At 44.7% G+C, this 24,552-nt stretch overlaps 1 protein-coding gene across 3 annotated transcripts; it reads left to right on the top strand.

Moving 5' to 3' along the window:
* Positions 1-1,529: 1,529 nt before the first annotated feature.
* Positions 1,530-22,006, top strand: tle3a (TLE family member 3, transcriptional corepressor a). Of its 3 annotated transcripts, none has more exons than XM_008312111.3 (21): positions 1,530-1,701; positions 3,528-3,697; positions 4,267-4,367; positions 4,587-4,650; positions 5,861-5,905; positions 10,195-10,257; positions 10,516-10,620; positions 13,596-13,800; positions 14,217-14,224; positions 16,183-16,305; positions 16,394-16,444; positions 16,542-16,694; positions 17,162-17,294; positions 17,391-17,566; positions 17,666-17,739; positions 17,891-18,140; positions 18,919-19,166; positions 19,289-19,436; positions 19,552-19,702; positions 20,262-20,338; positions 20,641-22,006. In XM_008312111.3, the coding sequence occupies exons 2-21, from the start codon at positions 3,674-3,676 to the stop codon at positions 20,746-20,748; spliced, it is 2,307 nt and encodes a 768-aa protein (XP_008310333.1). In that variant the 5' UTR covers positions 1,530-1,701; positions 3,528-3,673; the 3' UTR covers positions 20,749-22,006. The 3 variants fall into 3 exon arrangements, with proteins under 3 accessions (XP_008310333.1, XP_008310335.1, XP_008310332.1); XM_008312113.3 differs by lacking the exon at positions 1,530-1,701 and adding an exon at positions 2,278-2,992 and having other exon boundaries at positions 10,516-10,590; XM_008312110.3 differs by lacking the exon at positions 1,530-1,701 and adding an exon at positions 2,280-2,992.
* Positions 22,007-24,552: the final 2,546 nt, after the last annotated feature.

Raw genomic sequence — 24,552 nt, 5'->3', positions numbered from 1 at the left:
GGGTCTGGCTGAGATTAGCCCAGCAGCTCTTGTGAGTGCTTGAGTTTTCTCACAGACTGCCATTCCGTACTCTTGGAAATAACACAGTTATCCCACATCCTCATGGTGGATGACACGAATGACAAGTAAGGCGACTACTGGGCAATCTCAGAGCTTAGCATGACAAAATGTCCTTAGCAGTCGCAAACAGCAACACTCAGTGTGAGACACGGTTGATTTATCCAAGGAGAAAGCGCGCACAACAAAGAAAAAGGTCACACAAACAAATATACGGAGCAGAAAATTAAAAGACAAAAAGCAAGACACAAATAGATGAATAATGCAAAATAAAAAAAAAATCATAAGAAACGCTGGATATATCCTCTGTTTTGAATTTCTATGTTTTTACGTTGTTATTACATTTTTATTCCAAGGCTGCACATGTAAACAAAGTGGGCTATAGTATTATAAATGATAGGACCTGGATTATGATGAAGTAAAATGGATAGGATTTAGTGATATATAATGATCAAGTAATACAGATTGAATACCCTTCACTTTACTATTCCTGGTCATGTAGGGGGAAATGCATTGATTCTGGGCTGTGTAACAGCTCAGAGAGAGAAGATCTCCAGATGAAGAAGTCCCAGTGTCCCAAAATATGAATTGTTAAAGGCATGTGTATTTGAGTGGACGGTATACACATACAATGCACACATTGGCCACACATGAGTATCGGCTGATTTTATTCCCCCGTTGTCTACAATCGGCCTACTACTCAATGAGACACGAAACAATGGCGGTGGCTGATATGCGGGGGTCACCTGATCAGACTCAGATGTTCCTGTTGGGCCAAAGTTCAACATATTTTTTACTGCTTTGATACATTCTCTACAAAGGAAGGGTTCCAGTTGTTCTAAATATTGTGTGTACCTATTATCGACAACACACATTTGACCAGGATGTTCAAGTTATAAGGCAGAGTACCAGTTCAAGAGGAGACCAAATTTGTTATTGGCCACAAATGTTGCCACTTTATTTCCTCTGAGAATACAGAGCATGTGTTATGTCTCTGAGCATGGGTTTTGGCAATCTTGTACCAATCTATGTATTTCTCATTACGAGCTAATACGACGGAATATAATGCACGATACATCAAGAGACCAAATGCAACTTGATGGCTCTTAAATGCATCATTTCTGTCATAACAGTTGTTACTTTTATTCCATGCCTTCAAAACACAAGGTAAACAAATCGTTTTTGTGTCCATAGTAAAGATAATGTATTACATTTCTGTTTACTATTACTAAGTGTTGGGTTGTATAAGCTAAGGTGTCATTCAGACAGCATAGCACCAGTGCTAGCTCGGTGTGTGCTATATCAAAACAGGTCGACAGGTAGAGACAGGATTGTCGACTGTCTAACGCTCTCGGGCCCATATGTAAAGGGAAACTACAGGTTGTAATGTTACAACTGTTTGCATGCTTCCTTTCTTCCTTTGTTTAATGTACGCTCTCATTACCACGTGGTGGTAACAGATTGTTTGAACTGGAGAGAAATGCCATTCGGAGCTAATTAAGCAGCCATTCCCGGCTCTATTCACCAGCAGAGGAGCGAGGAGCACAGGCATTTGTCAGCGCTCTGAGCCCGCGTGGTATTGATTGACAACGCTGCTCGGGGAATGACAGGCCTGCAGCTTGTCCACCAATAGAAACCCGAGAAGTAAGTGCACTCTATTGCTATTGGTCGACAGGCCTTGAAGCCGCAGAGGAGCCCCACGTGGGGCAGAGATGAAGCTTGAAAACAAGGCGGAGCTGCAGGAGCAGCAGCAGCAGCAGCAGCAGCTCAGACATGGCTGATGTTCATATCAGACAAAGGCAATCACCTCCTCTCTCCCCGCAGTGAAACTATCAGACAGACGTTGATAGGGAAGACGTGTTGTGCAAGAATCACGAGAGAGGAAAAAAAACATATATGTGGAGGTCATACAGTTTTCAACGTGAATCGATTGGTTGTTATGGTGTCCTTCATGGTGTCTGTGGTGTGTGCGCTCCGGGGATAGATAGACTTAGAAATTTGAATTTACTTCAAATAATTCACAATTTCACACATTTTATGACTACGTTTGGTGCAAACAGCCAGGTTTCTCCTCGTGCTCTGATGCACAGTGAAAAAAACACGTATTGAAGAACACATCCCACCCTCCCGACAGTGGTGGTCTTATCAAAAAAAATAAAATAAATCATCAACTTTATCTAAAAAAACATCACACTAATGAGGCGGGGATATGGAATTAGAGCTGTCTGTGTCAAACGTGGATCTCAGCCTCGGCTCATCAACGTCTGCGGCTGCTGCTGTTATTGTACGATGATGAGGAGGATGATGATGAGGAGGATGAGGTTGATGCCTGGTGTCGGTGGTGGATGCATAGGATGATGTCATGCAACTTTGCAACCCCACGTGGGGGCCGTCGCTCTCCGATAGGCAGATGTGACCGTGTTCCTGCCCAGTAATCCGATTGGACAGATAGACGCTTTCACGGCAGTTCAGCTCTGCTGCTGCTGCCTGTGTGTGGCAACCGGGGTAAAGCTGGACAAGCGGGGAGAAACGCGAGATTGTGGAGAGAGAGGGAGCACCGTGTTTCGCTTTTAAAGAATCTCCATCATACTCGAATCGGAAGGCAGATTTTGGAGGCATACGTTTGGTTGTATTTTTTTCCCACCCCTTTCTTTGTGGATTTTACCAGCTTCGCGAAGACGCGCATTCATCTCGGAGGTTGTGAAGAAAGTAGTTTGATCAAGCTCGACCGCACCACAAATCTCTCTCAAGCGCTCCACAGTCTGGCTGTGTGCGCTCGGGGCTGAAGGAGAGGGGAACAACGAACGCAAGAGAAGGAAAGGGATGTTTGTGGAGATCTACGCGTCGACGCGGAAGGATTAAATGCTCGTATTAAAGTCGGTTCTGCTTTCCTGTCTCCGTGAACCGAAGTCGGACGGACGGCTAGGTCGCACGGGTACGTATGTGATACAACGGAGCCGTTGAACCTCATCCCCGTCTCTATCTGTCGGTGGTTTTTGTTGTGGTGCGGGTCGGACGCACGATTTTTACGCATAAACCATCTCCCTCCGTCTTCGCTTTTACGCGCAGTCAAACAGGAGGTGCGAGCCAGCTGCTGTCGACTCTCGCCCGTCTGTAGAGACGTCCTGTGGAGCGGGGGGTTGTTTTGGTCATTTGACCGACATTAGTCAATAGCAGAGTCGCAACAGTGCAAACATTCTCAGTTTTGCACGGCGGTAAAGTGAGCCTTTCCAGGGTTGGCATGCGCGCATGAAATGTTGCAACTATTTGTGTGAGAAAATTGTAAAAAAATGTACGTGAATGTGCGCTCAGAATTAGTCGATAGCCTCTGACCGAATAAGGTCAACAACAACACAGCAAAACGCTATTTTCCTCGCTCTGTTTTTTTTTTAATCACTCTAAACGTGGGGTGGTTTTGGTGCGCAGGCTGCTTTACAACTGTGATGTGTTTTTCCTTTCTCTATCTGTAGATTAAACGGCGTCGTTTTCACGACCTCCACTCCTCCCCCCTCGCCCTCTGTGTGAGCTGAGGCTGGTGTGGCTCTGAGCACGTCTGAGCCGTCTTACCAGAGGAGCTGCACACTGGAGACATAAACAAAGGATACTTCTGTACAAGATGTATCCACAAGGCCGACATCCGGTAAGAAGCGTTTCCTCTAGACCTACTGAAGCTCACATAATATATCTGTGTGACCAGACTGGTGATGAAACGCTTTCTGACTGGGCTGATGATTCTCCCTTGGATCTCCTTCAGCAGAGCTTTTTTTTTTCCACATTCTCATTCTGATATGGCCCACATTGTTGGAATGTGTTTTTGGTTGTACTGTTTCATGCTACATCAGAACATACACTTAGTGGTGAATGAATGCAGATGGGTTTTCATGCCTGGAGTTATTTACCATGCACAAGCAAATGGCTCTGCCAAATATGAAGACAGGTGGTGATTTTTTATAGTGAATTTCATTGTGACTGTGAGAGCCCTTTAGATGTTGCATTATTAGCCTCTGGAGGTGTTAAGCAGACCCACTGTCAAAGTGTGGTAATGTCTTACTAGCTGCAGGGGAGATCTGATCTTACAAGTAGTCTGATGTGTGACTCATTAAGCTCCATTTGGTATCACAGGAAATTGTGAACAAATCCTTGGATTGTTAGTGGCCTGGTGTGAATTAGTTTTTTCTTCTTCTTCTGATTTCAACAACCTTCTTTCAGCCTCCTCATCAGCCCGGCCAGCCCGGCTTCAAATTTACGGTTGCAGAGTCGTGCGACAGGATTAAAGACGAATTTCAGTTCCTGCAAGCCCAGTATCACAGGTAATAAAACACACAACATCAACAATGACATCAACAATGACAAAGAGTCGGCAATTAATCTGATGAATAATAAAACAAACAGTTAACCGTCGACCTCGGATGTGTGAATGAAGAGGTGTTTTTTTGTTGTTGTTTTTTTTTCTTCCTGTTGTCACGAGGTAAAGTGTATAATTGAAGTGATAGACAAGCCTGAAGCTGACGCCTTGTCTTCTCTTCTAGCCTTAAGGTGGAGTACGACAAGCTGGCCAACGAAAAGACAGAGATGCAACGCCACTATGTCATGGTAAGATTATGTTTCAATAGGGAGCAATTATGGCTCCAAATTGCAAGGCTGGTTTAAGATCTAGTCAGGGTGGAGTGAGACAGGCTATTGTGATCACCTGTGTGGTGGTTAAGGCGGGCTGAGTGTCTCGCACAGACTTGTGAAAGGCCTCGGGGGGGGGGTTGATGTGGCTAGTTGTTGAGCTCTTCCTGACAGGCAGGCAGCAGTGGGCTGAGGCTCCATTATAGCGTGGCCCTGATCTCCAAGGGTCGACTGCGGGGTTGCCCTCTGTGTGTGCTGATCTGATTATTCTCCTAGGAGACATGCTCAGACATATGCACGGCCATAAATTAGGTGTGAGCTGATGGTGGACGGCCAGATCGCTGTGTGGGAAAAATGCGTCACCGCGAACAAAATGGAGGTCGGATGTGAAACATGCTGCAGGCCATGTTGGAAGAAGACGACCATGTGGTTTGACTGAAAAGAGTCAAAAAATATATTTAAAAATTAATCAGTGCTTAAGGAAAACATAGGCGTGCCTGTGATGCAGGAATTTGGTCGAGACGTGACGCAGAACGCTCTCCAGTGGCACTGTGCTCTGTTGTCCCAGGTAAACACACCGGGGATGACTTAAACCAATACACGCAGGCTTAAGTTAAACATTCTTTTCACAGGAAAACAACATGTCAGCCTGACAGGGAGGAGGTTAGGTAAACATGTAGGAAAGTATACCACAGCCAGCTCTAGGTGTCAGGTTACGCTACGGCTGTGGCGCTCTGATCTCAGACAGAATGGCTCTCTTGTTTGAGAGTAATTTTCGAAGAAGCTAATGGACTGAATAATGCATTGGCCTCATCAAATAGACGCTGACTGGAAAGCCATTTCTGCCCTGGCTGCCACTTGTGGGCTCCACGGATTACATTTCAGCCAGACAGACTGACCTGCCTCGAAATATCAAGTGTTGAGCAATCGTGTTACGCTAAGTAAACAGACATCCTGGAGATCTGAGAGCTTAAGAAGATGATCAATAAATCCGACCTTTTCTTTTCTGCGCCCACATTATAAACAACTGCATATTGATGTATTGAATATTTGCTGTCAGCCGTTCAAATATATAAAAAAAAAAAAATTCAAAATAATTCTGGAAGTACACTTAAGTATCACATTGATTCAAATTGGTTGGAAATTCATTGGCTTGAGTTCACTAATAAAACTCTGTTTTCATTTCCAGTATTACGAGATGTCATACGGGCTGAACATAGAGATGCACAAACAGGTGAGTACCTAAATGTTTTTCATATTTTTCAGCTCATTGATTGTACATGTACAGTGCATCAGGAGATGTGAGACCCAGGAGGAGCTGCTCCAACTGAACGGACTTTAGAAACAGGTGGATCGTGTGCAAACAACAGAGCGGTAACGCCGTTACTCCTGTAACTGCTGTGACATTTTTAAATTTGGCTTACTGTTTACAGACAGTCATTCGTCTGTGGTTGGTCTGTGACAGGATTCCAGGTAGACTTTGACAGGCTCAGCCTTTGACTCAGAATAATTAAAATGAGACGATTGTTAATGGTTGTGGGGTAAAAGTCCCTTCTGTCCAATATTGTGCTCCTGTCTTATCCTCTCAGATTGTTCACAGAGCAATCAAAGCAACGCTTGAAGAGATAAGGAATGTTATGAAAGAATAATCCTCAGGTGTTTTTTTTTTTAAACACGTGTCGTATCCTCTCCTGTGACAGCTATAGCTTGGTAACAACAGCACCGGGGGAGGAGGGGTGCATGGTGGACTGGTGATCCATTAGTGTCCAGGCCCCAGTGTCACACTACCACATGTCTGTCAGGGCTCTGGATGCAGTGATAGCTTCTGTCAGGCACTTATCGCCAACCAGAGGAAAAAGGTGGGGTATGGGAGCTGTGGAGGAGTCGGGGAATAGAACGGGGGGGTGGGGGGGGGAGCAACGGCCTAGGTCTGTGTAAACAGGTTAATCGACTGATCCATTTTAGCGCCTGACTTTTATCAGGAACCTCAACAGAGCTGAGGGAATCGCTTTCGGTGTGGCCCGAAGCTGCTGAACGCAGTGTTTGTGAGCAAACAGTGTGGGCCCCATCCATGCAGCTCCCCCATCTTATGCTAGGGAAGGAGGAGGAGGAGGAGGAGAGGAGGATGAGGGGGAAAAATATGGGGAGTGGTTAAGAGGCAGGGTTGGGATAGATTATTGAATCCACACAGGCGTATTATTTTCCTGCCAGGAGATTTATTCCTGACGGTGGAAATCTATTCCTCTCACTGTGCCCTTTTTCATTACTGTGCAGGGATGTAATTCAAATTTAGGAATGCAAACACAATCACAGCTCAGATGGACTGCTGTAGCACTGTTGTGTGATTCCTCTCTATCAGGCGTGACAGTATGTAGATACAAACAGTTACTTTCTGCTGCGTGATGTCAGTCAGTAATTACCGTCTTACATCTGCTGCTTGTTTCCATGAGCTGAACAGGGTTTGACAAACCAGGATGTAGCTGCGGCCCAGTCAGATCTGGCTGTTACCCGTATTTCCATGGTAATCTGATACATTTTTTTAATGTTTTATTTAGTATAGAATCTGTCATATCCAGGGTCAAAGGGTAAATAAATGTAGCCAGTGCATTATAGAACGTAGGTCTGTGGTGAAAACTGATTTACGGTGCGTCTGTCTCCTACATCCAGCATCCGTCATATTGGAAAAAAGTGTAGTTTAATTAGGGTTTATGAACTGTTGAATGTTTAATTCATCTGCGGAGTTATTCCTTGTGAAAGAATGATGTCAAAGCTTATGGTTTTACCTCGTATTTGTTGTTTTTCTCTTGGTTGGCCAACAGGACTACCTGATCTGATTGAGTGCAGCTGACACTGAGAATCACAGTAATGACTCGTGCAACCCTTTCAAGCAGGACTTTGGCCTGTGGGCGATCGTCACTGCTAACTTTAAATGCCAAAGGAATTATTGTGGAATTGGTTCACATTAAAAACAACAGCGAGGCTTTCAGCAACATCTGAGTTTAATAGAAACATGACTTAGTTTCTGGCTCAGACAACATGATAGTAGGGAACAGGTCTTGTTTTCATCCTGCTAGGAAAAATAGGGAAACGGATGATGTTGTCATCCAGTCAAGTATTGTTTATGCATGGATCATGTGACCACAGCCACCAGTTGTTTTCTCCCTGTATTTATTACTCATCAGTGTCTGTGCTCTGGGTTTTTTGCACTGCTGATAGCAACGGGCAAATACCTTTCTGCACAACACTGACAAGCCAGCCGGAGAGTGCTCTTAAAGTGGTGCTACACAGGTCCAAGTACCTGTAATTGTGTAGCAGCAGCACAAAGCTGGCCTCTCAAGGGCCAAGCTGTCATCTACTTAAAGTGGCAACAGCCCCATTTTTATCTGCCAGTGGAACAAAAAAAAAACTCCTCCCCACACTGCACTATATCTATTTTGACAGCGGTGGTGAGCTGACTTGATGCTTTTTCCGTGTATTTACATGCTGTGCCGTGCGACATGGAGGGCTGCTGGTCGTTTGGGGCACGGCGGAGCAGCCACCTTCTGACCTTTCTTAGCCAGCTGTCACCAGGACACTAAGCTATGGAGGAATGGTCTGGTCACTCAAACCCTTTTCACAAATCCTGTCAAATGTTGGGCAGCTATTGGCATGGCTTATCTCGACAAACATGGATTATACAGCCTATGTGGCTTTTCAAGCAATTTCTGAAGGTCTTCTTGAGCCTTTGCTGGAGCACTTATCGCACTGCATTAATCCTAATGCCCATAAAACCTCTATCTAACCCTTCCATTGCTTCATTGGTCAACGGTCACATTTATTGTGTATCAGCGGGGAGCAGAGTTCATTCAGGTCTTCCTCGTCGACAGATCACAGTTAATTTGCAGTCAGCCTTAGCTATAACTTAGCGCTGAGCAACAACTGAAATTTGTAATCCCCGTTATTCTCACGATTTTCTGCGATTAATCTTACGGTTAAAACACACACTTTTAAAAATGATTTCAAAGTAGCCGCTAGCATTAGCAGATGCTAAGATGGTTCTAATAATTCCTCTGTTTATATTTAAAATGAAAACATTTTTATGAGGCCGGTGTCTTTCTCCAATACTGCAGTAGTTTGTCCGAATGAGTATTCAGGGCATGGAAAGAAATGCATTAATGCACTACATCTACGACACAGTTGTTTTCCACTGATCACCAGCTCTTTTTTACCATATCATATGTCATCTTTAGCCTGATGCTAGTCCTCCTGGCCTGTGCAGACTAAGTGGCCATCACAGTTGCAGCCTGGGTCAGTAGGTCTTGTTCTGGACGACACTATTCACCAATCTCTCACTGGCTCTGCTCAGAGGTAATATGTCTGGTTGCCAAAAATCGGCTGCCATTCCTGCCAGGTGAAATGAATAGATGGCAGTCTGCAAAGTACATTGTGTCTGCTGCTCCGAATGAAAAATCGGAGAAAATCCCTGTAATGTGTTTGTGTTCTGCAGTGGCCCTGGGTTGAACTGCAGCTCATAAATTCCACAGATGATGCAGCTCTGGCACTGCTGTTTTTCTGCTAGTCTGAGCATGACCCTCGGCGTCTTCTTCACCCAACCTTTGGGGGGGCAGGGGGGAGCAGGAAGCAGGGTGATCTGGCCGTGTCTTTACAGAAAATGGGGCTCTGGATCGCTTTCCCCTCAACGCACCTCTTCCCATTGCTCGTTTTATTCACCCGTCCTTTGCTACTTTCATGTGATCGACAGGCTGAAAATTCAATTTAATGACCTGCCTCCAAGCAAGTAATATGATTTTAAAGCCTGTTACGGTCAAGCTGCCATTTGCATAATGATCCCAGCAAGATAGGGCTGCAGTCGTTGCCATGGTAGTTGGGTAGACGAGCTCAAGAATGGAGGCAGGGTTCTAGAGATGGATGGGTGATTGCTGTGAGAAATGGCCTGGCCTTCAGTCTAGTACAGCAGCAGCTCGAGAACTGCACTCATAACATTTACGGGCCTTGTTGGAGTCTGCTAATGGTATTGATCACGGAGGTGGTGCTACCCTGCAGGTCATTATGGTTTTCCTCATCTTTGCTCAATCTGCAGTTATGACCCCTAATGTAAACCAATGCCGTCGCCCTCACGTGTAAGTAAACAGTGCTGTCTGGTTAGCTGGCTAGCCTCACTTCCTGGGGTGTGGTTGTGTGGTTTAACTCCGAGGTTAACTGCAGGACAGCACAGTTACAGATGAGGTTGACGGAGGGCAGGGTGAGAGAGAGGATCCTCTCAACGCAGCAGCACTTTGCCTGCTCATATCCGTTAAGCATGGAGTGCACTCTCAGCACAGCTGTGCTCCATCCCCCTGGGCTCTCCTAATGTTTTAAATATTTCAAATGTCAATATCACGCTGTTTAGAGGATGTTGAGTCAAGCAGTTCTGATTGCCGCAGCAATTGACTTAATCGGTGTAAACATTAGAGGCGGGGTTATGTGATGTCAACGTCTGCCTCGTATTTCACCGTCTCATTTTGCTCCTCTTTTGTTTTGCAGACGGAGATTGCCAAACGGCTAAATGCAATTTTAGCTCAAATTATGCCTTTCCTGTCACAAGAGGTGAGTTGTGATTGTGGCTCCCGAACAATGTCAGTGAATGTCACTGTGTTCTTCCTGTACTTCTGAAGACACCACTGCAAACGATTGCCGAGTTAAGCGGTCTGGTGTCATTTTATGCGGCTTTTTGCTGTCACTTTAAACTGCTACGGTGTGGTGAAAAATTGGGTGCGAAAGTCGACGATAAATGCGCTGGGATGAATGGCTGAGTAACGAGATGTGAGCTCCTGTCAATCATCTTTTGTAAATGTCTCCCCGCAGCACCAACAGCAGGTTGCTCAGGCAGTGGAGAGGGCCAAACAGGTGACTATGACCGAGCTGAATGCCATCATCGGGGTACGTGGACTTCCCAATCTGCCTCTCACAGTGTGTATTCACCTTTTTTATTCTTTTATTTTACCTTTTGATGATCTCACTGTAAAAAAAAAAATACTTAACCATGTTTTCTCCAGTACACCCCTATAACCGGTTAGAAAGCATCTCACTAAATCATATGTAAATATAAAGTGGATTTATTTTTTTTTCAGTTAAGCTCTGTACAGTTTTCCCAATTAATGCACAACAAGCATTGCTCCAAAGCTCTGGAGGCCGTTGTTCCTGCCTTACTCTCTGTGGCATCTTCACTGCCTTGTTGTGTGTTTATAAATGCGAGCCCGAGAGCTCTTGAGATCACCCTTCGCAGCACGTATCGCTCTAATTGGCTAAGGTTTTAACGAGGATCCTCATCCCTCACTGCTGACCTGGATAGCTGTGGGAATTAGAAGGCGAGTGTGAGCGGAACAGCCAGTGCTGAGCCAGTATAGACAGCAGTCACAGCTGTGCTGCACAGTTCTCTCTGCGCACAACAACAGCACTGAGCTCCAGTCGACACCGCTTTAAAAGTACCATCTGCTCCTCATTGATCAAGTGGCATTCACCCTGCCCTTTGAAAAGTGAAGTGATTGGTTTCAGTCTGAATACAAAACTTCAGCTATCAGTAAACATATAACCACAATGACTTTTTTTTTTTTTTCTCGCTGAGAGTTTAGCATGCATAAGAAGACAGCCAAGGAGCATGACTTCAGGCACAAACTGGAATTCAATAGGTGGTGCAGAGCCATTTGTTTTTATCTGCTGGATTTAAAACAGATGCTTTATTACACCCTTTACCAAAGCAGAGCAGCTGCAAGCAGCAGTTGTTCCCCAAGAAAAGCAAATGTGATTTGTGGCTTCTTCCTTTCCGTTAATTTGTGTTTACACATTTTAGAACAGTGTAACACAGGAATATTGCCGTAATCAAATATATTTCTTTTTAAATGGTGCGGCCCTGGAGGCCGATTTGTACGTTTACGGTTTCTGTCGGAGGCCCTTGTGTTGCAACTGACCCGAGCTGGTCCAACGTTCTCTGAAGTCCCGCCGATTGCTCATGTCAGAAGCGGTGGAAAAAGTAGCCGCAGCATGTTTTACCAGCACGCCGCCGTTCGTCTCGGGCTGAGGTAACGCTCTGTAGTCTTGCCAAAAATCCTCATGCATATTGTAAAGCAAGGTGAGGTGAAAGAGCATGCCAGACAGACAGACAGACAGACAGAACGACAGACCGACAGCTTCCAGGAGCCAGCTGCATGCCTTATTGATGGGCTTGAGGGCCATTAATAGGATGGAAGTAGGGCAGCTGGTGGCATGGAGATGAACCTGGCTGCTGGAGCTTCCTGTTTCCATTAAAACACACAGATCAACACACCATTCTCTCACCTGGAATTGTTTTAATGTCTAGAATTTTCACATGTAATACTTAATAGATGGAATTTAGTATAGCTACAACAACAAGCTTTTACTACTTTAATTTAGGGGGAAAAAAAATTAATCTTACTACCCTTGGTTTGAGCTCTCATTAAGGGTGGTTGTGCACACAGTTAAACTTTTTTCCTAAAACACAACTATGTGTGTGTGTGTGAAGTAAGTACACCAGAGACTACTAGTGGTTGTATGCTCATTTCTGCCCGTGTGTGTTTTTATGTTTGTAGCTGCTCTCACTCTGGAAGAATGAGGCAAAGAGGAGCTCTTTATCTTAAAATATTAAATTAGTGGAAATAGGCCAGACTCCTTTCTTTATTTATTATTGTCTTCATTTATGGCCCTCTAATGAGGACTCTTGCTGATCAGCCATGCATATTACACATCAGTGCCTCATTAAACACAATGAGCAAGGATTGCTCTCCCCTGCCAATGAACTGGCTCCTTAATTTCCCTCATGGACATAATATTAGAGCGCTCTCGCCTTTTCACTCTCCATTTTCTCTCACACCCCCGCAGCCGTGGGATCTTTTGTAATTGGACTGAGATACGTTCAATTGAGCACTGGACAAGGTTGCTGGCTAAAAAGTTCACCATTTTGAGATCGAGGGCTTGCTTTGCTAAGGGCGAATAAAATACCCGTCAAAGCTCTCTTGGACAAACGGAGATTTGAGCAAAGCGTAAAAGCCATGCTCCGTGTATCTCTTCTAATGAAAATGCCTTTTCCACAGGATTCAAATGTTGTCGTTTGTGATGTATTCCTGAAACTGCCGTAACTGACTGATATGGTCTCCCGTAAGACAGGAGGCACATGCTGTAACGGCAGCTGAATAATTCAGTCGGCTGGTAGACGATGTAATAAATTGCTGATGTTTTTATTGGTGTCTCAGCTAAGTATTATTTAACCTTGCTTTAAACTGCTTACTTCCATGCTGAGTGCCTTTTAACTCTCATCCATTTCCCCCCTGTCTTTCAAATATTGATGGTGAATATTGGAGGGTTGAGCAAATGCCAGAACAGGACCCCTGCTTCCTGGCTCCTAAGCAGCCTCCCACACACACACACACACACACTTAAATGGTTGGAATTAGAGAGAAAGGAGTGCCAGCTTCTAGCACTTAGCAGTCCCCCAGTCTCTTAAAGTTTGGGTGTGAAAAGGAGTCGTGTTCTAGTAATCTAATAGGGAGTAGTAAAAAAAAAAAAGCAGGTGTTTTTAAGACACATTTTCCCTGCACACAAATGCAAAATAATCCCTGTGTTTTCAGCTTGCGTTGCGGATTGTTGCGACCCCTGTGTCTCATGTGTTGGACGTGTTGAGCAGTTTATTATGAGCCGTAGCTTCTTCTCCTCAGCACAGTTCTGGGGCTAATGCCACCCTGGCCTGCTCTGGAAATAGCACCGAGGGGTACCACTGCGGGCTGCCGACAGTAATAGATGTGTGAATGTGCTAATATCATCCAGGGTTTAGCTGATCATCCTCATGTTTAGTGCGTGGTTTCACCTTGCCTTTTCCCGTTTGACCCACTCGGTGTCTGTCTGTCTGTCTCTTCTCTCCCGTTTGCTTGCAGCAACAGCAGCTCCAGGCTCAGCACCTCTCCCACGCTGCTCACGGGCCTCCCGTCCAGCTGCCCCCTCACCCTTCAGGCCTTCAGCCACCTGGCATCCCCCCAGTGACAGGGGCTGGATCAGGCTTGCTAGCACTGGGCGCCCTGGGCAGTCAAGCACACCTGCCAGTGAAGGATGAGAAGAATCATCACGATCTGGAGCACAGAGGTGAGGCCGTAAAACATACGGACGTCGGAGCTGCTTAACCACCGCGTTTAGAAAAGGACAGTGTTTTTATTCCGAGGCCATTAGATGCCATTAGATGGAAGTAGCCGTAGAACCGATTTAGTTTCAGCCGCTTCTCACTCTATAGAGCAGAATCCAAGGGCCCTTAGGTGAGCAGCACATCCTGTCTGTACATATTCCGTCTGGGTAATGAGCTGCTACATTCCCAGTCCATGGCTATATAAGCTACTCAACAGCTCCTAACACAGAGTGATAAGAGGGGGCCATGTGCCCTGCAGATGATTCTCTCACATTTAACCACAAGCATCTGTTATGATATGCTAACTGACTGCTGTTTCTCTTTGCTCCACTCGGGTTTCGTCATCGCCGCGACCTCCGTTGTTGTGTCTGCGTCACAGAGACCGCGGTAGGTGTATCTTTACTTTACTTTTTTTTTTTGTTTGTTTGTTAGTTTATTTAATCATTCCATGATGTCTTTCCAAGTGTTGAGCTGTGTTTCATTATTATTTGATCAGTGTTGCTTTAATCTTTTAAAAAAGAAAAATCATGCAATCAGAGCAAACCCTGAAAACGGACTAAACTTGATTAGAAACTATTGAACGTTTTGTTCTTGGAATGAAACGAACCTTTGAAACAAACAAAAAAACGTCCCCAGACAATGCAAAAAAAAAAAAAAAACAGATTGAAATTTTGTCTGTCTGTGACCACCAAGAATTCTACATAAAAGGAGTCATTTTTCAGAAAATAACTTTTATAAATGATGTATAAATTGATATTTTTAAATGATCCTAAAACCTTTTTGACTCATCCTCTTAGATGCTCTATCTGTACTGTACGTGATGAGTCACTTTGGGGTTCCAATAATTTAGCCTGAAACTGTGTTCTGCATATGTCTAATTCCTTGTGTGTGTGTTTTTTTGATATCTTCTTGGTTTAAAATTAATTAGAAATGAACAAAAACATTAACATCCTGTGTGTCCTAATCCAGAAGGCAAATGATTAGCCTCATGCTGCCGAGATTAACAGCTTTGTAATTTCATCAATTCTCAGAAATACCCAATCTTAGCTGCATTAAAGGATTTATTTGATCTCCTCTACTGTCCCCATTGTTTTCCATCTCGCCCATTCTCCGTCTTGGCATCTAGTGAATATTTATGAACAGAGATGGAGGATTGTCTTCCTGTCAGTGTCGCCAACCCGGCTGTTTGGAACTGCTAAAGCGTTTGATTTGAATGGCTGTGATCCCTGATGGCTTGTGATGGGCCTGTGAGATTGTGTTTCTGTGGGCTATAGGCTCGAGCTGAATGGGTGCAGTCATGTCTGAAGAAATGGAACTCCTGGGGTGATTAGCAGGCCTGTTTTGTTTCTGCGCTCTTGTCTCAGGTCATCTGATAGGAGAGTGGTGACTTTGGTTAATGAGTCACACTAAGCATCTCTTTAAAAGTCAGCCATTATGCAGACAGTGGCCCTTTGCCCAGACCGCTAGTCTATCGGCCATTGTTAGCTTCTCTGGGCTGCTGCTGACTTAGTCCCTGTTGTTGCTTTTGGTCTGTGGAAGAATGGCTGTAGAACAAAAAAAAGGGGACGGGCGGGGGGCAGGGTGGGTTGGGGACTTGGCCCGTTATTGCGAAATGGCAAACTGGTGAAAGTTTCTGGACACCTGCCCAAATCCTGCCATTCAGTTGGTGGCCAGAGTGAGTTGTCCCAGCTTGTGTGGGCAGGCAGTCTCCACGAAGGAGAAGAAGCAGTCAGTCCCATGGTGCTGTGCCCACTGGCAGGATAAAGATTCTCTTCTTTATCAGAGCTCAAAGCCTAAGCTGACATGGCTCCTAAGCACGCTGAAGCAATCGATGCCCAATACCCACAGCACACAGCCCCCCAACCCCCTCTCTCTCTCTCTCTCACCCTCTCTCCTTCATTCTCTCGCTCTCACTCCCTCTTTCTCTTTCTCTCCCTGTCTCCCCCTCTCTCTTTCTCTCTCATGCTCAGCCTGACTGACTCTGGAGAAAAGGCCCTCTGTTCAGCCACAACACACAGCTCATGTCCCTGTGAGGCTGTTTGTTGTCCATTTATGAGAAGGAAGGAGCCCGGCTCAGAAAACATGCACTCCTCCTTTCAGTGCAGATAACGGCCCATTCTGTTGTGTGACCGGGAACAGGCTTGTGTGTGAGATTGGGCTTGGCTGGTGTCAGGGTACTGTTTGAGCCAGGCTCTCAGCTGCATTTTAAGAGACTGTGTACAACCACAGTTCTGTAAATGAGGCATCTTAGGCCTTAGTGTGGCGAAGCCTTGACTTTTAAGTCTGTCTTTTTTCTTTTTTTTTTTACTGTTAATGACCATAAAAATGTGTTTTTCTCTCCCCAGAATAACTCAATATCACCATCAGAGAGCCTACGCACCGCCAGCGAGAAACACCGCAGCTCCTCCGACTACAGTTTGGACTCCAAGAAGCGAAAAGTTGAAGAGAAGGACAGCATGAGTAGATATGTGAGTTAAGAATTTTGTAAGGATTTTACGAAGGATTTTGACAAAAAACAAAAAAGGATAAAAATAACTTTGACCATTTCATTTCCAGGACAGCGATGGAGAGAAAAGTGATGACCTGGTAGTGGACGTGTCTAACGAGGTTAGTGCAGGGCTGAATACGAAATGACAACTAACTGCTGCGTAATATTTAAGTAAGTCAAAGTGGTTACAGATTTGAATCCACCGTGTTCCTCCAGGACCCCGCCACTCCCCGCGCTAGTCCAGCTCACTCTCCACCTGAGAACGGCATAGATAAACCTCGACCTCCAAAGAAGGACACTCCCAACAGCCCCGCATCGGTGGCATCTTCTGGAAGCACCCCGTCGTCCAAGGCCAAGGAGCTCAGTCATGTAAGACGGCAGCGAACGACACTGAACTAGGACAAAAAAAAAGGAGATTTAAAGAACCCAAAGAGCAAAGAGAGTGTTAAAAATGTAGGACATTTCTGCAGTGGATTAGGAGTGACTGTCATTGCTCTGAGTGCTCCACTGAACATCAGGGATAATATTTGTCCCACATCTGGACCAGTCTTATCTTCTGTTAATAGCTCAATATTTTTAACTATTCTTAATTTCTTTTTTTTTTTTTACTCCTCTGCATTAGTCAGAGATTAAAGCCACAGCAGTGAGGGGATAAAAGTGACCCCATCTCCATTGTGAGCGTAATAGGTTTTAGAATAAATAGCAGTTTGTGGCTCGGCTCGAATAAAAGTGTTGTCAGAATTAGAGTGGATTAACTTCAGTTTGCTGTCAAATTGTCTGCACAGTGCATGCTTTTGGAATTCAAAAATCGTATTGCTCTTTCGTACGCTCCACAGAATGACAAATCCTCCACGCCCGGCCTTAAATCCAACACTCCCACCCCCCGTAATGACGCTCCCACCCCAGGAACCAGCTCCACTCCCGGGCTCAGACCCATCCTGGGCAAACCACCTGGCATGGAGGCTCTCGGTTGGTACCACTTTGATCCCTAAAGTAATTTCACCCTAATCATCTTGATACTTCTTTCTTCAACATGTACTGTATATATTTTCTTCCTTTGTGTAGCTGCCCCTGCTCTGCGCACGCCTCTGTCGATCGCAGGCTCTTACCCCACGCCCTTTGCCATGATGGGCCATCATGAAATGAACGGGGGCCTGACGAGTCCTGGTGTGTACGCAGGCCTTCACATCTCCCCCCAGATGAGCGCGGCAGCAGCTGCAGCATATGGACGCTCCCCTATGGTAACGGCCAGATCACATCAGGGTTAATAGTGTGGATTACACAGTGAGGACCACTCACTCCGAGGTCTGTTGTCAACATCCTTATTTCTGTTCTTCCAGGGGTTTGATCCTCACACTCACATGAGAGCTCCAGGCCTTCCAGCCAGCCTCACGTCCATTTCTGGCGGCAAACCGTAAGTACCTCACTAAGACCTGGATCACGATCCGCGTCCGAACGGAACATATCCGCACGCACGTTTACTATCTAATCCTGGTGTTTGCTTAAAAAATGAAAACATACAGTCACGTGATGATGTGCACTAACCCAACGCTCCGTTCTTCCAGGGCCTACTCCTTCCACGTCAGCGCAGATGGTCAGATGCAGCCTGTGCCCTTTCCACCTGACGCCCTGATCGGACCCGGTATTCCCCGTCATGCCCGCCAGATCAACACACTGAACCACGGCGAAGTTGTGTGCGCCGTCACCATTAGCAACCCAACACGTCATGTTTACACTGGTGGCAAAGGCTGTGTCAAAATCTGGGACATAAGCCAGCCTGGCAGCAAAAGTCCTGTGTCCCAACTGGACTGTCTGGTGAGGAAACGGCTTATTCAGCTGCGACTCTTTCTCACACCGTTCTTCAAACGTTTTTTTTTCACAACATGGCTGTTTGGTACACAAGGACACCTGAACAGACACTGATGGTTGGTTAGCAGATGTAAACAGACGTAATGGTTTGGCTCTGATTTTGTAAACACTAATGGGGAGGTGTGATGTTGTGTTTCTACCTGTTTAAACAGATAGAAAAACAAAAGTTTGTACATTAGTATTAGAGTGTAAATTATTAACGGGGTAACAATACTTCATTTTACTGTGTAATTATTCAAATAGTTACAAATAATTTTAAATATTGTAACTGAAACTGGACACCACACAAATCTTACAGAGAATAATTTATTCTTTATTTAATATTATATTAGTAATTATAATATTACTAATAATTATAAACTATATATAATAAATATATTATATAAAATAATTATATAATAATAATAGTTAATATAATTAATAATTAAACTAATAATAATTAATAATATAATTAATATTATTAAATATAATATATTTAATATATTTAATTATAAATATATAGAATTTAAGACTATAGTCTTAAAGAGAAAGCAGTGAGGACAAAATAGTCAAATTACTGCAACACCAAATTCCCTCAGTCGGTACAGGTTTGGAGAATTCCCTTACGCTGGTCTTATTCCGACTGAGAGAGTTTGATCCTCTCTCGGACTTTTCTCCTTCTAAATCTATCTCCAGCTCTACTGCCCTTCACACATATTGATTAGTTCTGCCCTCTGTGCAACAGAACAGGGATAACTACATCCGCTCCTGTAAGCTACTGCCTGATGGTCGCACATTGATCGTCGGAGGCGAGGCCAGCACATTGACCATCTGGGATCTGGCCTCTCAAACACCTCGCATCAAGGCCGAGCTCACCTCCTCAGCCCCGGCATGCTACGCCCTGGCCATCAGCCCTGATGCCAAAGTCTGCTTCTCCTGCTGCAGTGACGGCAACATTGCTGTTTGGGACCTTCATAATCAGACTCTTGTCAGGTTAGAAGAAAAAAAAATGGCTGCGATGCGATGCAATTGAATTATCGCCGTAAAACTAAGTTGTTGGATGTTTGGCCAGGAGACTGTGATAAATGTTGTTTGATGTCGGATTTTCACTGCAGGCAGTTCCAGGGCCATACTGATGGTGCTAGCTGTATCGACATATCCCACGACGGCACTAAGCTGTGGACCGGTGGTCTCGACAACACTGTTCGCTCCTGGGATCTGAGGGAGGGCCGACAGCTGCAGCAGCATGATTTCACCTCACAGGTACAGGATGGAATATATATATATGAGAAAACCAGAGGAGATTAACAACAACAACAACACAATATTTTTTTCTATCTTGAAACCAGAACTCTCAACTATCTTCCCTTGTTTTTAGATCTTCTCCCTGGGCTACTGTCCTACTGGAGAGTGGCTTGCAGTGGGCATGGAGAGCAGCAACGTGGAGGTGCTGCACCATTCAAAGCCTGACAAATATCAGCTCCACCTGCACGAGAGCTGCGTCCTCTCTCTGAAGTTCGCCTACTGTGGTAAAAGATCACACAATATGGCAATTTGATTGGCTATTCGGGTTTTGTATATGATGTCATACATGTACAACAGCTGACATATGGTCACATGGTCATATTTGTCATAGGTAGATGGATGGATGGATAGCACTTTATTAATCCCTCAGGAAATTTAGGAAAGGTCTTTGTGACTCGAGACAAAGGTTTTGTTACGTCCGGCACTAACTTAGATTGAACATATCACCTTTTGCACCAGACTTTAAATCAGTGCCTGGTTAAATGTTTGCCAAGGTACAGTCCAAGGTACAATATATCTAGCTATAATGGAAGAACTATCTCATTTGGAAAGTAAATGTTTTATGCAGATATGATGTTGTTTACTGTATGTGTCCTGCATAACACACAACGCTGCGAAAACACCAGCCAGAAAAGCAAGCAGAGCCGCACTGAGCTGTTTTCTTTACACACAGATGTGTGTTTTTCTGCGTTAAACAACCTGTCAACTCTTCATTTGCAAGGTATTTTATTCACGGCTTCCAAATGTCAAGGAGGTCTCAATGCACTGATGTTGTCTTTGCAGGTAAATGGTTCGTAAGCACTGGGAAGGACAATTTGTTGAATGCTTGGAGGACTCCCTATGGCGCCAGCATATTCCAGGTATGCAGATCAATAATACTCTGTCTGCAGCCTTTCCAAAAGTATGCACACTTGTTTCAGAGAGGAAGGGCACTCCGACCGCTGCCTGACAGGACTCCGCTATCAGTGAAAACCGAACCTGAAATATTGACCTGACGAAGAAGTCTTTTTGAGTGGCACCGTGCCAGCACTTGATGTCACTGCAATCTAATCTGGCGCTGTAGTCAGCTAATCCTCTCCACTTAACTTCAAACGCAGCCCACTGAGTTAACCTTGTTTTGAGACTAAAACCTTTCTTCCTTCCCCTTTTCCCCCTCGAACAGTCTAAAGAGTCTTCGTCTGTCCTGAGCTGCGACATCTCGACGGACGACAAGTACATTGTGACGGGCTCTGGTGACAAGAAGGCCACTGTGTATGAAGTGATCTACTAAAGCAGACGGCTTCGGACGAAAGCATGTCACGTTGAGGAACGTCGGACTTGGACTTCATCTACCTTCCCTCGCAAAGACAGCATGGATGTTGCCTGCAGCCCCCCGCCCCGGGTGGATGGGCAGGAAGTTTGGCGGTGCCAGACTGAACTGGACCTTAGTGCTGACCCTGGATGCTGTGTTCTCCAGCTCTGTCCCTCCTCACTCATACAGCTAACACTTGAACAGCGAGTGCAGTTCCCTAAGGCACTACGAAGAAAATAATGTCGTGTTGTTCTCTGTTTGTTGGATATTTCTTCTTTTTTTTTTTTCTTCTTTTTTTTTTTTCCTTCGTCCTTTTTAATGTGGAGATAAAGTTCCATGACACAACTGGAAGCGGCGCTTCATTTGGAGCTTTTCCTTGGAGGTCCTGTGAAAAGTGTACATAATGGAGTAATAAAAGGCCTTTTATAGATTTATATTTTGGTGTCCAGTTACACTTGTGATGGTTCTTTCTCGTTCTCTCCGTGATTTTGCTGTCCCCTCTGGGGATGGAAATTAGATTAGGACTTTGTAAGAGGATATCTATTGCAGTTTTTTCCCCCCACTCTGCTTTCTTCATGTTCGATGTCCAGAATGACCTTTTCGGAAATCTAATTTGGATTTTTTTTTTCCTCTCCCTGACAAGAGCTTTTTTTTCTTCACTATTTGCCGTAACCCAGACCTTTGTCCAACGGATTTCAGCAAAGGATTCTGGAAAAGTCCTCCTCCTCAGACTGGGACGTGGAGAAAATCGGGTTGTCATTTCTTCTGACCCTCTGGCTTTTCTAAGCAGAAATCCAACTTTGACATGTTCCTGAACAATGGTCACTCTGTAACGATATTGTGCATATTAACAAACTGGTGGACGTTTTCCTGTGAGACACACCCCGTCACACCAGTCCAGTCAGATCGCCCAACAAGTGTATGAAGCGTCCTTTGTCCTCCTCCTCTCAGCGGAGTTTCTTATCACTCTATCAGAGTTAATAACGACCTCTCTTTTCACCCCTTCTAATGTGCAAGTGACTTGGTTATTGCTCACGACAGTGGCCGACCGAACCGGTGCCACCTTCGACATTTTGCGTATGCCGTTTGCTTTCTTCGGTATGTCACAATATTCCATACGAAAGACTAGAGTCTCAGCATTGACATCCATCAGACTGTGTAGCAAACACGTCATCATCCCTAAGGAATGTACAGTTGACAGTTGTTGACAAATCAATAAACTGTTTTTATAGAAAAACCCTCTGTTCAGGCGTGGCTATTGTTAATATATTTGGGTTTTGTTTTTTTTTTACATTTTTGTGGGATATATTTTTTCATTTTGTCAGGCAATAAACACTGTAAGTACGTAGTGTAGGGCAGCTCAGGGACTGGCCCACCAAAACTGCTGTATGTTGAAGAGATGATAATAATTAGTAGTAGTAAAAGAAACGTGCAAATACAGTCAAAATTGTCTAGGAGAAATTCATGGCTTTCTTAGCTTGCTTTGGGTTTGTGAAATCTCGTTATAGTTTCTTTTAGTATCACCAGCCTGGTTTACTTGACTTTAATTTGAGGAACATTAACAGACCTGAAAGATCGGTCCTTTTATCACTGACTTTACTCTAATGGCCGTTTGGACAAATGTTGTAAAGTTTGTAAAGCTTAAAGAGTTGTGTTGTCCGTGAACCTGAACTCATCGTATTGGACTAAAATGTTACGCAACAGGTCTTTTGGCTCGAGACCAGAAGAGGAACAATATAGGTCAGACATTTATTCAGTACAAAACCACCTTTTGTTATTATTAATAATTTTTATTCCTATTTTTGCACCTATTTCCAGCTTATTGCAGGTTTACAATGACAAAACCGTCTGACAAATAATGGCTTTAAACCGGCGTGTCTTTTATTAGTTCTGCTGTATATCACACTTTAAATCCCTGTGTGAAATAATAACGACTTTGTTAGTAGGGTTATGCTTTAAAATGTGTTTTTAATTTGTATTTAATCACTGACAAAACCCAGGTAAATCCCTTACACTGGAAGGAAAAGGCTACATTTCCTAGTCCTCTGTAAAACACGGCAGCAGTTTACTCTTGGTTTTTGGTACTGGCTCCACACACCGAGATTCAAACCGTCCAATCGCAGCAGGTAGTAAACGGTTCCGAATTGATGAATAAAAAGCAGGCCGATGTGGGTAAATGTCTCTGAGGCGTTCACTGACGTTGGCCGAACATCTGGCTCTGGGCTTTGTTGGGGATGTGGTTTGAGACATGTGTCAGTTACTTTCAATTTTGTTTTGTTTTTTTAAAGAGTGTTTATTGGTACACTGGAAGCTAATCTGGTTCAGCTTCAGCTACAGTGTTGATGGCAAACAGCAAACTGATGGTGGTGAAATAAGGCAGAAAGTTCATTCGAACGCACTCAAGAAATATGACGCACACCCTGCTTTTGAGTTCTCTCGAGAGGTCTTGTGGTGGTTAATTGCTTTTAGGCGTTTTGGGCTCAAGTGAAAGGCCCGCTCCTTCCACTACACAGGAAAAGAACCTCCTCTAGGATTGCCAGTGTGGGGCTGCGAGTCCTTCATGTGGCTGCCTCTTCAGAGTTGTTGTTGTTGGAATATAAAAGCCGAGCTGGATGCTTTCAGCATGGAGCCAGCCGTCATGTTCTGCTCTCACGGGCTCATTTGTTAAAGGTTATAGTCTTTCTTTTCCCACATCGCTGAAGTGTGTACTTCCTGTGTGCATTTGGAGTCTAAGCTCCTTGTTCAAGTAGAATTCTCTTCCTCACTTAATCAAACAGTGGAATATCTGCAGATGAAAGGTTGCACCTCTGAGTGCCTATTGCCGGACACCGAGGGGGTCATTGTCTCGCCTTTCCCCCGATCTACCTCTCAATGGAGGGCTTTCAGCAGGTTCTCATGCATAAGCCCGTGCTGCCATGTACTATTTAGAGGAGGGCTGCAGTGCAGGCTTCAAAAACCAGAGTGGCCCAAGTGTTTCATTTCAGCTCCAAGCACAAGAGCGCAGTCCAATTCTCTACATCTGTGCTAATTGTCGGAGCCAAGAATCTAGTGAAATTCAAAGAGGGTCTGTATTGCCAATATGTGGGCTTTGCACATGCTAAGCTCTGTTTGAATGTTGTTTTTGTTTTTGGTTCTAGCTGCCAGCCATTGATCACAGTCCACTATAAATCTGGCTTCTTATTATAGCCGCTTTTCTGCCCTCCCCCATGGATCACACTGTGAATCAGGGCTTTTTTTTTTTTTTCCGACAGTGAGGAACTGGCACCATGCTGAAATGCAGAATAATAATCCCCTAATCACCTGAGCATTGCCAGTCCTGGGTTTTTATCTCCAATGGATGTGAAAGCCCCCAATGCCTAGTGATTACAGCATTTGATCTGGGTAATAATGTCTTCACTGTTGCCCTGCCCAGGGCCTGAAGGCTGTGCTGCTCTAATCCACAGTGCATTCTAGTGGAATCGCATTACACAAAGACCACCAGGGTTCTCCTCGTGAGGGGAGGGGTGATGGTGGGGGGTTAAAGGAAGAGGTTACCATGGAAACAGCTCTCTCTCTCTCTCTCTCTTTCTTAGCATCCTTTCCTCACCCACGCCCTCACCCTCACCCTCTTCTTCGCTCTCTGTCTCACACACAAACACTCACTCTCTCCTCTCCTGGGATAGATAAGCACAGACAGGTTCCATGTTTACTTTCCGTGGGCGCTCCAATCCCTGAGCAGGCTGAGCTCTGATAACAGCAGGCCTGTGCTGCCACCGACCACTGACAGCAGATAAGTACCCCAGC

The sequence above is a fragment of the Cynoglossus semilaevis genome, chromosome 6 (assembly GCF_000523025.1).
Source record: "Cynoglossus semilaevis isolate Cse_v1.0 chromosome 6, Cse_v1.0, whole genome shotgun sequence".
In the NCBI taxonomy this organism is placed as follows: domain Eukaryota; kingdom Metazoa; phylum Chordata; class Actinopteri; order Pleuronectiformes; family Cynoglossidae; genus Cynoglossus; species Cynoglossus semilaevis.
The sequence above is the reverse complement of the archived record's forward strand: the minus strand, read 5'-3'. Positions and strand labels throughout refer to the sequence as shown.

Bases quoted from the DNA above. Each gene is read 5' to 3' on its own strand.
- tle3a (XM_008312111.3), top strand. From the start codon at position 3,674: ATGTATCCACAAGGCCGACATCCG. The intron at 4,368-4,586 runs GTAATAAAACAC...CTTCTCTTCTAG, and splicing joins CTGCAAGCCCAGTATCACAG to CCTTAAGGTGGAGTACGACA. The intron at 17,295-17,390 runs GTTGGTACCACT...TCCTTTGTGTAG, and splicing joins ACCTGGCATGGAGGCTCTCG to CTGCCCCTGCTCTGCGCACG.